Below are 15,658 nucleotides of genomic sequence, written 5' to 3' on the forward strand. Positions count from 1 at the left end.
CCTGCCTCTTTGTGCTTCTGATTTGGGAACTGACAAAGGTTCCAGTCTCAAAGCTGACCCTTGCTTTGACCTGGGGTTAGTCACTGACTCACTCAGCTTCACTTGCAAAATAGGAATCAGAAGAGCCGTTTTTGTCATGATAGGGACCAAATGAGATTCAGTACTTAAACACAATCCAGACACAGAATTTTAATCATTTGATACACATATTTCCTCAACCAAGCACCCAAACGTTCCAACTAATGCTAACCGTTCATCTAGCCTCCAAATGGATCAGGAACTTAGCAAAGGAAGGAAGCGGCCTGCGCCAGCCTTGCTCAGGGACCGCTGTCCGGTGTCGCAGTTTGGGGGTGACTCGACCCCCGCGCCAAAACCGAGGATCGTAATGTGTGTCGCGGTCTCGAGTCCCGAATGAAGGGCGTCATCGAGCGTCTCGCCCAGACTTCGCCCTTCGGGGAGAGAACAGCGGGAGCCTGGGGAGGGCAACGCGGTACCGCGATTGGAATCACCGCGAACTGGACCGCTGCGGCGAGCCCCACTTGCCGCGTGTCGCACGCAAGGGAAAGGGGCGGGGAAACGAGGGCAAGAACAAAATGGCGGCGCTGCCGCGCGTCTCGGGGTGGGCAAGCGCGAGCCTGGACCTTCAGGACCGGAAACGGGCCAGGGCGAGAATAGGCAGGGCTGCTTACCCGGAAATGCCTGCGGGCCTCGGCCTGGCGTGCGGCCCGGCAGTCTCCGCGGTTTCGGGCCGAGCGAGTGCCGAGAGAGTGAGGGAGCCCGCTGGCCCGCCGAGCCCTCAGCTCACCTTGCCACTCACTAGGAGGCGGGGCCCTTATTAGGGCGGCGATCCCACGGCGGGGTAGGGTGGGCGAGGGGCTCATGAATCCTGGATCTTGCCCTGCTAGAGAGTTTGGCCAGTCCGCGGTCAAAAGCGTGGTCTCCCCGACCTATAGGGGAAGGGCAGGATGGACGGGATCCTAACTCCCAGAGAATCCGCAAAGTTCATTGCAGAAAACAGTCAGGATGTGTTCATCGACGGTGCAGGCGTGCGGAGTGTGGCCGAGCTGCTGCTCGCGAAGGCCTCGGGGCCGGACCTGCGTGTGGCGGGGTGGAAGACCCTTCATGAGCTGAATCCCAAGGCGGCCGACGAGGCCGCGGTCAACTGGGTCTTCGTGACAGACACGCTTAATTTCTCCTTTTGGTCGGAGCACGACGAGCACAAATGTCTGGTGGGGTACAAAGGAAAAACGTACAGTGGATACTGGTCTCTGTGCGCCGCGGTCAACCGAGCCCTCGACGAAGGTTGGTGCAACATCTTCCCGTCCAAAGTTTCCTGGGGTCCCAAGGAGCGAGTTGGGAGGTGGAATAATGTGTTAATCAGGCAGACCTGAAGTTCTTCATTGCCAGCCCTTCGGCTTAAAATAAAAGTACCAGAAGAGGCCGACATTAAATCTTTAGTGGAAATGATTGTAATATTTACCGTTAAATGCATAAGCATAAAAGTGAGCTTGCTAAAAAATGGCACTTTGATGACACATGAAGAACAAAGGGGTAGCTATTAAAAAACATTTAAGCTGCCAGAATACACTTGATGTAAAATTACAGTTAAGTACATACAAGCAAATAGAAAATGAAGGTTCTTCTGATTTTTTAAATTATTTTTTCACACTTTTGCTGCATTCTTCTAACACTCTTACTTGGTTTCATATTAGTTGTGTGTTGTAAAGGCAATCGTCTGATGAATATACAAATATGAAGTTCCTCTGAAAAAAAATTTTTTTCTTTAAAGGGATTCCAATAACTAGTGCCTCCTACTATGCCACAGTGACCCTGGAGCAGGTTCAGCATATATTCCGTTCTGACACAGACGTTCTCATGCCTTTGATAGAAGACAGGCATAGGATTCTCAATGAAACCGGGAAAATTCTGCTTGAGAAGTTTGGAGGCTCTTTTCTTAATTGTGTCCAAAAAAGTGAACAAAGTGCACAGAAGTTAATGCATCTGGTAGTTGAAAGTTTTCCTTCGTACAGAGATATAACTGAGTTTGAGGTGAGTTGCTTCTGTTGGGAATTTTAGAATTCTTAAGGATCCTTAATGAGTTAACTCTCCTACTTCCAGAACTCCTTCTGAGAATAGAAACTAAAGTTTGGAAGTTCATTCCCTGTAGATAAGAAATAGTAACTGATTTCTAATGAGTATATCAGCATTACTCTTCTGTCCCTTTTTTCTCTGTACTTTTCAAATGTTTCAAACCTAACCCTCAGTATGATATTGTCACTTGAGGGTAAGGTCCTTTTAGTACTTCAGAAAATTTGGATGAAAATCACAACGCATACTAAATTCTACTCTAATAAGAAGGGTTTTTTTTTTTTTTTTTTTTGCAAAATTCAAATGTATGTACTGTGGGTTTTCTTTTTCATAGTCAGCATACTTGAATGATGTTGTTTGCTTTATGGTACAAAAAAACATTGACTAGATGTATTTTTTAATGGTGAACATTTTTCTCTTCTTCCAGGGTGCACCTGGATTTTGTTTTTGTAAAATTCTTTTAGAATCCTTTATCACTGTGTATTTTAATTGTGACACAGAATTGGAGGCAACTTCAGAGGAATCATATAATATAAATTTATTCATTGAATAAGCTAATGGATACATAGACCAAATTGAAATTTTATAGCTATCGTCTGTAATTACAATTCAGTAACAATAACAACTAAAATTACCAATAATACTGTTTTCATTGCTCCTTATGACTTACAAGGTGTTTGCACATACAATCTCATTTGATCCACAGAACAGCTCTGCAGGGCCTAAGGACTAGATGCATTGTCCCCATCTTACAGATCAGGAATCAAGTCTGAGAGGTTAAATAGTCAAGAAATAAGTAGCTAGCCTTTCAAGTCTACATTTTGTCAGTCTGCCTCCATAAAATGAGAGGTGCCTGATTATGTTAGTTAACATTCTTTTAATTGCAAGTGGCAGACAAAAACTAGAAAAAGTTTGAATGAAGACTTTTTGAATGGGATTGGGGGCAGGGATATAGCTGCTTCATGAACATCCAGGACCAGGGACTCAAATGCCATCAGGATTCTATTTCTCACCTTTTGCTTCTGTGATGCCACTTTTACTGCAGACACATTTCTCCATGAAGTAGAAAATGTAACTCTTCATGAATTTTACATCTTAACTGCTTCAGCCATCAAAGAAAGGGAGGTGCTCTTTCTCAGTTCCAGTTCCAAAAGTGCTGGACAAGGACTGATTGACCTGGCAAGGATTATGACCAATTAAGTGTGGATGGGGCAGAGGCAGTTCCTAGAAGACAGGCCCTAGGCCACTGTTGAATTTCATTATGTTTCTGACTGACCATTTTACTAATGCAAGGGTTACTTTGAGGTTAGTCTTTGTCTTTGAGGTATAAATCATTTCAGCTGTTTCTTTTTTCCAGGAAATTGTGGATCAAGTTCTTTGCAACATCATTCAGGCTATCTAAAGATAGTAAACAGTGTGTGAAAGAAATCTTATCTAACTGCCATTCATGCATGTAATAATCCATATATTCTAGAATCTACAGGGTTGTAGTAGAAGAAAGACTAAGGTTAAATTTATCATGACGTCAGGATGGAATGAATTTGGAACACCGTGTAGTTTACTTTCAAGTTGTCCTGTGTTGAATTTGTGTTTTGGAGTAAAGAAGTGAATGTTTTTGTAAATAATAGTATTGATATAGCAAGCATTTACTGAGAGTATTTTATTTACAGCACAGTGCTTTTGATTTGCTTTGCTGAAAAGTTCAATTTTTAAAAGATGCACTAGGATATAGATTAATTTTAAAATTGGTACATTGAGCCATTTCCCATCAGTACTAATTTCTAAAATACATTCTTACAGAAAAATCCTTGAAATGTAACAAAAATCACACCTAAAAATCTTAACACATTTTTAAAGAAATAGGCTTTTGATCTTTTTTTTTCATACAGTAGCAAGTGAGATTATCATTGGTGTTTGCCCAAAAACATTGTATTTTTGTAGCCCTTATGGTTTTTTTATGGCACCTAACAATACTGAACACATGTGGGCGCGTCGTAATGCCTTGATCAGTCAATTTAAATTTAAAGTGTTAAATTCAAATATATCTTTTTATTCATATTTTTAAATTTTCTAATTGCAAAAGTAAAAATATTAATTTTGGAATTTGTACAGAGAAGCAATAGCCATTCAATCACCCAGAGATAACCACTGTGTACAATTTGGTCTTTTTCTATGTGTGTGAATACATGGATCCAGGAACAAAAATAGGATCGTGCTGTATAAGTTTTTAAATTTAACGTTGTATTATGAACATCTTTCTAATGTTGATAAAAATTCTTTTCAAAGCACCACTTTTAATGGCTTCCCAATATCCCACCATATGAATGTACAGTACCATAATTATTTGTCAGCTGTTTTTAGTTTTATGCAGTTATAGGCTATACTGTACACTGCTTAACTAAATCTTTCTAGAAACCATAATTATTTCCTTAAAATGGATTCCTAGTAGTGAAATTGCTGAGCCAGAACTTAGCTGGGATTTTCAATGCTAACTACTCTCCAGAAAGATGATAACCAGGACTGTTAGCAAATGAAAGTGCCCTTTCTCTACCCCTTCACCAACATCGGCTGCTATATTTTTTAATCTTTGACAATTTGCACAAATACAGTTGTAATTGCTTTAAATATGTACTTATTTACTCAGACTACTTTTCATTATTAGACACTAAGAACAAATTAATGAAGTTAGAAATTTTAAAGATTTAGATCTGTTTCCAAAGCTGGCTGTGCCCCAGAATCACTTAGGAAGCTCAAAGTTCAGATTATGTTTCCAAGTCCCATCCTCAAAGATTCTGATCAATAGATAAAGGAAAAGAGAAGCTACTTGGGGTGACCTTTAAATGGCTCTGATTTAGACAGGCAGTAACTATGTGAAAGTCCTAAGTAATGAATCTGCTTCCTGAAGCTAGCATCTTGACTCTGACGTACTGATAAATATACATGAGAAATGTCACATTTGTGATAGTTCAGTAGATAACATTTATAATCTTTAACCTTTCCATTTGTTCATGATAAATTTATTGAAGAATTTTTTAATGAAAATTAACTCGTGGTCATAGAGTTTTCATTGATAATTATATTATATAAAGGTATTTTGAAAATAGTGTGTTCACAAAGCAGTATTAGGGAACATATAGGGAATTGTTATTTTGGGATTTACTGGTAGTTTCAGTAATATCAGTTAATACTTTAGAGACCCAGAATTTGATTTCTAAAACCATAACCAGCTTATTAAGAAAATGTTTTATAGATCAAATTTATTTTTAGATTCTTCCCTTAAATCTTTGTGTGTGTGTTTTCATTTTAAGTGGTATTATAATCTTTATGATGTACTAGACCGCTGCCATGGAAACAGTGGTCACAATTAGACAATTTATACGTTTTCTCAGGTGCTATTGCTGATTTTGTTATACAGGTTTGGTCCTAGTTTTGTCCATTTTGCTTTATGATCTTGAAAAATAGCTGTAATAGCTTCTATCTATTGTAATAAGGAGCCCTGGTTAAGAAGAGCTCAACTGCTAACTAAAAGGTTGGCAGTTAGAATCCATCAGCTCCTCCTCAGAAACTCTACAGGGCAGTTCTGCTCTGTCCTATAGGGTCACTGTGAGTCAGAATCAATGGCAATGTTTTTTTTTTTTTTTAATGGTAATAAACTTTATGGTATAATTGTATTTAATAAACAGTTGAGTTTTATGTCTTGCTTTTTATAAACTAGACCTGGAGCTAGAAACCTTGCTAGTGTATATAAGGCCAGTTTATATAGAGGAACAATTGCCATGTTGCCACATTGGATGAGTTTGGGAATATAGATTCATAGCATCATGTAGGAATGCATCTTGATGGTGATTTGTGCCCCCAGCACTAATTTAGTTTACAGACTTTACACATGTCCAAAAATGACCATATGTGTTTGCCCTGGAAAACACAACCCTGAATTTCCTAACGGCAACCTTAGTATTAATTTACTTAGTAAAAGTAGGTCTGGATTGATTTCAGTAGATGTACCATAAGGTTAAGCAATAGTAGATTCTTTCTCATTATTATAGAGTATCATTGAAGTTTTCTTAGGACCATATTTTTGCAAATAACGTGCTCACACATATAATGTGTGGCATAGCTTGCTTACAAAAATAGCAAGGGGGGTTGTGTGGTTGGCGAAAAACAAATATCGCACGCACTATTTGCATAGAAATGTAAAGAAAGGAGTTTTTATTATCATCTTATGGAACTCCTATTTGTATGGAGCCTTTCTTGAGGAATTTAATTTTCCATTTACTCATTTATGTCATTTACTTACTAAAATATTTTCTGAGATGGTCAGGAGATATTTTGGGAGCCAGTAATATTAATTTTTCCCATTTAGCAGACAAGCAGTTGTATAAAGATGATGTGAGGTTTTTACCATTGGTATTAGGACTAGAAGTAAATTGTAATTAATCTGTCTTATGCTTTCCATGGTCTATACTGATCTTCATTTGTAGTTTTACAGAAAATTCCTGAGTTAAATTATAACCTACCATCTTATAATGCTTGGTTAAATTTGTTTCTTCATGTATAAATATAGTCAGGTTGTTTTAGTATGTGGACTTACATATTGACTTTGACCATTTGCAAAAATGGTAGAGTAGATAATTCTGGTTGTTGACCAATTATATTTTAATCACTGATGTAAATTTACATTAATCATATTATCTGAAAAGAGTTAAAAATTAGTGAATGCTGTGATTATCTTAAAAAATGAACTTCGGAATGATTACTTTCTTTATACTCTTCGGTGTTTTATTCAATTAAGGGGAATTGCTGTTGAAATCATAAATATATATACATGTATGTATGAAATTTAAGAAACTTTTCAAAGGACTAGCCACTAGACATAATAAGCTATCAGATAATGGTGACACCTAGAATGTGTATATGGAGTAATGCCAGTGAAAAAGAATGCTAAATAGTACTGATTACATAAATTGCATTTTATGTGCCAGGAAAAAAATAGGAAGTAAATTTGTAGCAATGTAGAAAATTTAATGTTTATTAGACCTTTTTTTTTCTGTAAAAAGTCTATAAATTCTTACCAACAAAGTAAGAAAGATTATTCTGCCCCTGAAAAATGTTTATAACATGCACCTTTTTTTTATACCATGCATAATAAAGCTTTCAGATACCTGGGTAACACTTATATTCTCTTCATTCATCAGGGGAAAAGGATTTCTTTTTATAAACGGGCCCAAATCCTTGTGGCAGATACATGGAGTGTGTTAGAAGGAAAAGGAGATGGCTGCTTTAAGGACATCTCCAGTATCACCATGTTTGCTGACTACAGGTTACCTCAGGTTCTTCTTCATCTTGGGGCCCTGAGATACTCTGATGAACTACTAAAGAAGCTTCTTAAAGGTTTGCAACCTAATTAATTCTTTGTGATACAATGAATTGTTGAATATCCATTTAGTTTTGTTAACACATTCTTCTTTGTTTTAAAAAAGGCACTATTTATTGCTAAAAGTATATGTTAAAAAAAACACAAGAGGAATTAAAGCATAGGGGAAATTGCTGTTTTTTTTTTTTTGTTTACCTGTAGAATACTGGTATTGTCTAAATAGTGCTATTTGGACATTATAATTTCAGAGCCTAATAAAAAAATGAAACCTAAATTTGTTACATAAGGTGTGCAACACTGTGACAGTTCAGCTGAAGAGCATTGTGATGTAAAAGGCCGACTGAGAGACAGGTAGTGTGTAGTGGATTTGGAGTAGGAGGCGCCAGGGTCTGCCACTGGGTTACCTCACACAACTCAGGCACTTCTCTAGGCTTATTTATTCACCATTATTGCATTAGATTACTGATTCTTAAGAGCGGAAGCCTTATTAAAATATGTGAATATAGATACATTGGGTTGAGAAGAATTGGTGAAAATTAGCTTTTTGTTTTTTAAATATTCCTTTGTATAAGAAAGTTATGTTGTTTGATTTTCATGTTAATATGACATGTTAATTTCTTCAATTGGGGACAAGATTTTCTGCTATTAATTTTTTTTGAAAAGTAGTTTTACAATTGAATTGTTTTGTTTTGTGGAATAGACTTAAATCCCTGAAGAGAGAAATAACATAGAATATAAAAGTACCGTTATTCGCATGGTTGATTCTGTCAGGTTTTAATGCCACCTCGGGCAATCCATTTGTCCCTGTGTTTCCTCTTTTGATAAAGAACATACAATCTTATGTAGTAATGCTCATGCCTTGGGTCACTAAGGGTTGGATACCTTTAAAAGGGACAACATTTAGCTGTCATGGCTTTTATATACAGCTGTATTTTTTATATCTTTTTCTGGCTTATGTACGCACTGTTCATTCCTATCTTTAAGCATTCTCTTGCAGGGTTTCCCTCACTCAGATGTTGTTTTTTCAGTTCAGATTCAACACATTGACAGAGACTTAGCTCAAATGCTACTTTTCGGCATAAGCTTTTCCTGACTCCTCAATTTTCATAGCACTTAAATGTCTCTGCTAGTGTGAAAAAACCAGTGAGAAGGGATTATCCACCATAGTTGTACACAGCCATCTGAATTTTTTTCTCCCATCCATTTCAGTTCCAGAGGCTTTTTCCAGATGTCCAGCTATAGTTGTTACTGCCTCCAATATACCTGGCTTCTAAAAGGGTACTCTGGTATCCTTAGATATATGGACAGCTACTGTTAAGTGAACTCTAACTCATAGTGGCCCTATGTACAGCAGAATGAAAAGCTGCCTGGTCCTGCATCATCCTCAGGATTACTGGCATGTTTGAGTCCATCGTTGTGGCTGTTGTGCCAGTCCATCTCACCTAGGGTTTCCTTTACCCACGTTGGCCCCCTGCTTCACCAAAGTTTGTCCTCCTGTGTCGATTGATCTCACCTAATCACATGCCCAAAACAAGCAAGTCAGATAATGTTCTGTTGTAATCCATAAAGTTTTCATTAGCTAATTTCCAGAAGTAGATCGCCAGGCCTTTCTTCCTAGTCTGTCTTAGTCTGGAAACTTTGCTGAAACCTGTCTACCATGGGTGAACCTGCTGGCATTTGAAATACCAGTGGCATAGCTTCCAGCATCACAGCAACATGTAAGTCATGGCAGTGTAACAAATGCTGATGGGTGGTGGCAGCTGTCCTTAGGGTAGACAAATTCCTTTCCTCTTTATTTAAGCAAAATTGGATTTTTTTTTTTTTTTTAAAGAACTTTAGTGGAAAACTAGGGGAGAAAAAAATAAAAAGAAACGATGAAAGCGAAGGGATATTCAAGTATAGTGCACTGATTTTTTTTTTTTTTTAAACCTATCTTAAGTGAAGGAGCCCTGGAAAAATGGTTAAAGAGCTTGCCTGCTAACCAAAAGGTCAGCAGTTTAAATTGACCAGCCGCTCTTTGGAACCCTTACGGGGCAGTTCTACTCTGTCCAATAGGGTCACTGTGAGTTGGAGTCGACTCAATGGTAATGGGTTTGGTTTTTTGTGTATGTGTGGATCTTATGTGAAATCTAGGGCCAGGTTGGCTTGACTGGATGAAGTTGGAACTTTCTTTAACTGGTTTCCAGTGATACTGCTTCCAAACCTGTGGATGTGCTATACTTATGTTCCTTTCCCTCTCCCCTTTTCGGGAAATCTCCAGTTTTCAGCCCTTGGAAGCTCTATCTAGATTTCTGTCTGCTTTATCTTTAACCCATCTCTTTACCAAAGGCATATTTCTTAGCAGTTATGAAGATTGACATGCAGTCTGGCTAAACCTAGATTTTTCACTGTGATTCTAGGGCTGACTTTTAGGTCTAATATGGTAGCATTATTACCTTCCTTGACTCTAATCTATGCTTATCAGTCCTCTCAAATGGTTTCAGTCATTTTCAAGTGTTTTTCTGTTTCAAAGTTCATGTCTGCATTCTATACTACAAGCTTGCTCTATCAGTTATCGTGTTGGTTTCCTAGGGCTGCCATAGCAAATTACCACAAACTAAGTGGCTTAAAACAACAGAAATTTACTGTCTCATAGTTCTAGAGGCTAGAAATCTAAAACTAAGGTGTCAAACAGGGCCATACTCCCTCTGAAGGCTCTACAGGAAGATCCTTTCCAGCCTTTTCCTAACTTCTAGTGGCTCCCAGCAATCCTTGGTGTTCCTTGACTTGTAGCAGCATTACTCCAATCTTTCCCTCTATCTTATCTGTGTGTCTCCTCTGTATCTTTCTGTCCTCTCCTTATATAAGCATACCAGTCATTGGATTTAGGGCCCACCCATCTGCAAAGACCCTTTTTCCAAATAAGGTCACCTTCACAGGTACTGGGGGTTAGGACTTAAGCATAATCCTTTTGGGAGACACAATTCAACCCACTATAGTTATCTATTGCTGTATAACAAATTATGCTAAAACTTAATGGTTTAAAATAACAAACATCACAGGTTCTACAGGTCAGGAATCTGGGTGCTGCTCTCAGCTGGGGCTGCAGTCTCATCTGATGGCTTGACTTGGGGGCAATCTGCCTTCGAGTTCACTGTCATGGTTGTTAGCAGGCCTTGGGCCCTGACCACATGGTTCTCTCTACAGGTCTGCCTCCCCACAGGGCAGCTGGCTTCTCCCAGGGGGTGAGAGATCCAGGATAGAGCGAGAATACAAGAGCATCCCAGACAGAACCCACAGTCTTTTGTATCCTAATTTGGAAGTAACATTCCATCATTTCCGGTAAATTCAGTTTGTTAGAAACAGGTCATTTAATGTAGCCCACACTCGAGGGCAAGGGATTACACAAGATGGGGAAGACCAGGAAGCAAGAGTTTGGGGGGTCATCTTAGAGGTTGTCTACCACAGTTGTCTTTTCTTATTTAGCTTTGAGGCCTGGAATTCATACATGATTTGGCAGTTCTGCAAGTTGATAGCCAAGTTTGAAGGACTTACTTAGCATTAGAATTGAAGAAGGATGGTTGTATGCTAGTACTTGGGGCAAAATAAGGAAATGGAGGGAGCCAGTTAGTGTTTACACTGCCCTCGTGGTGCAGTGGTTAAGCACTTGGTTGCTAACCAAAAGGTTGACTGTTCAAACCTACCAGCTGCTCCATGGGAGAAAGATGTGGCAGTCTGCTACCGTAAAGATGAAAGCATTGGAAACTGAATGGGGCAGTTCTACTCTGTACTATAGGGTGGCTATGAATCGACTCCATGGCAGTGGGAGTTAGTGTCTGTTCTCCTACCTGCCCCATTGATCAGTGCCTAAACCTAGGGGAGAAGTGGGTACAGGGGACATAAGGAACACTACTTTAGATCCCAGGTGACAGAGTGGAGCCCAGAGGGGCTAGGTGCATTTTCCCTACTTCTGTGGATCACAGGGTCTCTGAGATACATAGAAGCTTTATGTGTCGGGGTACAGATTGGTGGCCAAAGGCCAAATATAGCTTGCCATGCATTTCATTTGGCCTGAACAGTGCATTAAGCAATTTTTAATTAGTTGCCAACACTAATGAAATTAATTAAACACTAATTAAATTTTCTCAGTTGCCAATTTGAATTATTTGAAAATTAGGAGATCTCAGTAGTTGGAAAATACGGCATTGGTGCTAGAATGATGCCTGAGATCGCATGATAGAATTTTGCAAGACCAACAACTTACTCATTGCAAATACCTTTTTTCAACAACATAAATGGTGACTATACACGTAGACCTCACCAGATGGAATATACAGGGATCAAATCAGCTACATCTGTGGAAAGAGACAATGGAGAAGCTCAATATCATCAGTTCTAACAAGGCCACGGGCTGACTGTGGAACAGACCATCAAGTGCTCCTATGCAAGTTGAAGCTAAAGCTGAAGAGAATTAGAGCAAGTCCATGAGAACCAAAATAAGACCTTGAGTATATCCCGCCTGAATTTAGAGACCATTTCAAGAATAGATTTGACACATTGAACATTAATGAATGAAGACCAGACAAGTTGTGGAATGACATTAACGAAATCGTACATAAGGAAAGCAAAAGGTCATTAAAAAGATGGGAAAGAAAGAAAAGACCAAAATGAATGTCAGAAGAGACCCTGAAACTTGCTCTTTAACATCAAGTAGCTAAAGTAAACAGAAGAAATGACGACATGAAGAGCTGAACAGAAGATTTCAAAGGGCAGCTCAAGAAGACGAAGTATTATAATTACATACATGAACACCTGGAGTTAGAAAATCAAAAGGGAAGAACACTCTTGGCATTTCTCAAGCTGAAAGAACTGAAGAAAAAATTCAAGCCTTGAGTTTTAATATTGAAGGATTCTATGGAGAAAATATTGAACAATGCAAGAAGCATCAAAAGAAGATGGAAGGAATACACAGAGTCACTGTATCAAAAAGAATTGGTCCACATTCAACCATTTCAGGAGGTAGCATATGATCAAGAACCGATGGTGCTTCAGGAAGAAGCCCAAGCCGCACTGAAGGGATTGGCAAAAAACAAGGCTCCAGGAATTGATGGAATACCAATTGAGGTGTTCCAATAAACGGATGCAGCCCTGTAGGTGCTCATTCATCGATGCCAAGAAATTTGGAAGACAGCTACCTCACTAGCCGACTGGAAGAGATCCATATTTATGCCCATTCCAAAGAGAAGTGATCCAACAGAATGCGGAAGTTATCTAACAATATCATTAATATCACAAGTAAAATTTTGCTGAAAATCATTCAGAAGTGGTTGCAGCAGTACATGGAAAGGGAACTGCCAGAAATTCAGCCGGATTCAGAAGTAGACACAGGGTGAGGGCAATCATTGCTAAAGTAAGAAAGATGGCCTTGGATGAAAGCAGAGAATACCAGAAAAATGTTTACTGGTGTTTTATTGACTATGCAAAGGCATTTCACTGTGTGGATCATAACAAATTATGGATAACATTGCAAAGAATGGGAATTCCAGAACACTTAATTGTGCTCATGAGGAACCAGTACATAGACCAAGAGGCATTCATTCCAATAGAACAAGGGGATAACTGTGTGGTTTAAAGTCAGGAAAGGTGTGTGTCAGGGTTGTATCCTTTCACCATACTTATTCAGTCTGTATGTTCAGCAAGTAATCCAAGAAGGTGGACTATCTGGAGCACAGCATGAGGATTGGAGGAAGACTCATTAACAACCTGTGACACGCAGATGGTACAACCTTGCTTGCTGAAAGCAGAGAGTACTTGAAGCACTTACTGATGAAGATAAAGACTATAGCCCTCAGTATGAATTACACCTCAACATAAAGAAAACAAAAAACTCACAACTGAATCAACAAACTATATCATGATAAATGGAGAAAATATTAAAGTTGTAAAGGATTTCATTTTACTTGGATCTGCAGTCAATGCCCATGGAAGCAGCAGTCAAGAAATAAAATGATCCGTTGCATTGAGTAAACCTGCTACAAAAGACCTCTTGAAAGTGTTAAAAAGCAAAGATGTCACCTTGAGAACTAAGGTGTGCCTGACCCAAGCCATGGTGTTTTCAATTGCCTCATATACATGTGTTGGCGAAGAATATTGAGTATACCTTGGACTGCCAGAAGAAGGAACAAATCTGTCTTGGAAGAAGTACAGTCAGATACATCCTCCTTAGAAGCAAGAATGGCAAGACCTCATCTCACGTACTTTGGACATGTTATCAGGAGAAACCAGTCCCTGGAAGAAGGACATCATGCTTGGTAAAGTAGAGGGTCAGCGAAAAAAGAGGAAAACCCTCAATGAGATGAGTTGACAAAAGGCTGCAGCAGTGGACTCAAGCTGAACAACAATTGTGAGGATTGTGCAGGACCAGGCAGTGTTTCCTTCTGTTGTACATGGGGTTGCTCTAAGTTGTAGCTGACTCCATGGCACCGAACGACAACACATAAAAACCAAACTTTGACTTCTCTTGTAAAAGTAGAGAAATAGGAAAACTTGGGTCTACCTGTAGACAAGGCAGCACACACCCTGTAGTTCACCACAGTTTGCATCTGCCTGCTTCATCCATTGCATTAATGCCTGAGTTTAGATTTGGTTTAAATTACCAAAACTAAAATATATCCGAGGCTTACAGTTTATAATTAGTGCTATTTTAAATACAGGCAGTAGTTCGTTCTGTTGTACATGGGGCTGTGTAAGTCAGAACTGACTCGACATCCCCTTACAACAACAGTGTATTTCGTTCTGCACTGAAGTTTTGTGTAGAGTTTATATCATCGAGTGTTAATATTTCTTGTTCTGATTTTTTTTCCCCTTGCAGGAGAAATGCTCTCATATGGGGATAAGCAAGAAGTAGAAATCAGAGGGTGCTCAGTTTGGTGTGTTGAGCTGATCCGGGATTGTCTTTTGGAGCTTATTGAAAAAAAGGGTGAAAAAATGAGTGAAGAGATCAATGCCATTCTTCTGGATTATTACTTATGGGACTATGCTCATGATCACAGGGCCAAAATGAACGGAATTCCATTTCATCGCATACGTTGCATATATTACTGACCTGAAGTGTAAACTGATCCAAGGAAACCTCCCTGCGTTTGTCTGTCACTTGTACAGTTCTGCTTGGATAGTAAGAGAAGATGGTACAGGCCATAGGAACAAGAAAATTGATTATTCAGTCCCCACTGAAATTTTTTTCCTGACATGTCACCATGTATGCCTGACTTTATCCTTTTTTGCCTATTTAGTTTTGACTACGTTTATCCTTTCTGCGGACACATGATTGATAGAAATAATGAAGAAATTGTAATGCCTTCCCCTTTTAAGTCTTAGATTTCTTAAAATTAATCATGCCTTATAAAATCTGATTCATCTTCAGTGAGAATATTTTGTTCATTCAATTGATATCTTTTCTTGAGGTGCAGTAATTTTTTATATGCTTTAATCATTTGATAGTAAAAAAGAAGAGAGAGGGTAGGGTCTTTGATGTATGAATGCTGTCGCTCTTGTAAAATCAACCTTGACTATTTAAAATTTTTTTTATTGGTAATGATATTGGGTACTGTATGTGATGATTTTCAGTTTAGGATATCTGCCAAGGATTTTTTCCCCAGAGTAACTGCATTGGAATTGAATAAAGATTTTTAAAACTTTTTTTAAACCTGGAATGGATTATTTCATTAAAATAGAATTTACCACATACAATTTAGAAAGGTTTACAATAGATTATTTACTTTCTGTCGCAGAACTCTCATTACCTACCAAGCACCTTCACCTTCCTTCTAACAGAATCTCCTTGATTTTCTTAGGTATCTACCTTGTTTGCTTGCGTTCAATTTGTGTGAATCAGAAAAATGTGTCTTTTCCCCAAGCACTTTACTGCCATCTGCTGGAAATTTGTCATAACCTCACAAATGACCATGATTATGCTTGTCGATAGAGCTCAGGTTGAGCAGTGGTTAAGAGTTCAGGCTGCTAACCAAAAGGTTGGCAGTTCGAACCCACCAGCTGCTCCTTGGGAACCCTATGGGGCAGTTCTACTCTGCCTTATAGGGTTGCTATGAGTCAGAATTGACTCAATGGCAATGGTTTGGCATTTTTGGTATGCATGTGAGTGGGGACCTCTGGAGCTGTGCAGTGCAGAACTTGCACAATCATAAGGGGTGATCTTAT

General features: G+C 38.9%; 1 protein-coding gene across 2 annotated transcripts; it reads left to right on the forward strand.

Annotated features, from left to right (window-relative positions):
• The first annotated feature begins 965 nt into the window (after positions 1 to 965).
• On the forward strand, positions 966 to 15,146 carry QNG1 (Q-nucleotide N-glycosylase 1). 2 transcript variants are annotated; one of them, XR_002784992.2, is made up of 5 exons: positions 966 to 1,302; positions 1,790 to 2,049; positions 7,284 to 7,479; positions 10,649 to 10,783; positions 14,313 to 14,423. XR_002784992.2 is itself a non-coding variant. In XM_003407792.4 (4 exons), exons 1-4 carry the CDS (start codon positions 966 to 968, stop codon positions 14,543 to 14,545), a joined length of 1,026 nt encoding a protein of 341 aa, XP_003407840.2. In that variant the 3' UTR covers positions 14,546 to 15,146. The 2 variants fall into 2 exon arrangements, 1 of the variants encoding a protein (XP_003407840.2); XM_003407792.4 differs by lacking the exon at positions 10,649 to 10,783 and having other exon boundaries at positions 14,313 to 15,146.
• Positions 15,147 to 15,658: the final 512 nt, after the last annotated feature.

The sequence above is a fragment of the Loxodonta africana genome, chromosome 9 (assembly GCF_030014295.1).
Source record: "Loxodonta africana isolate mLoxAfr1 chromosome 9, mLoxAfr1.hap2, whole genome shotgun sequence".
Taxonomy (NCBI): domain Eukaryota; kingdom Metazoa; phylum Chordata; class Mammalia; order Proboscidea; family Elephantidae; genus Loxodonta; species Loxodonta africana.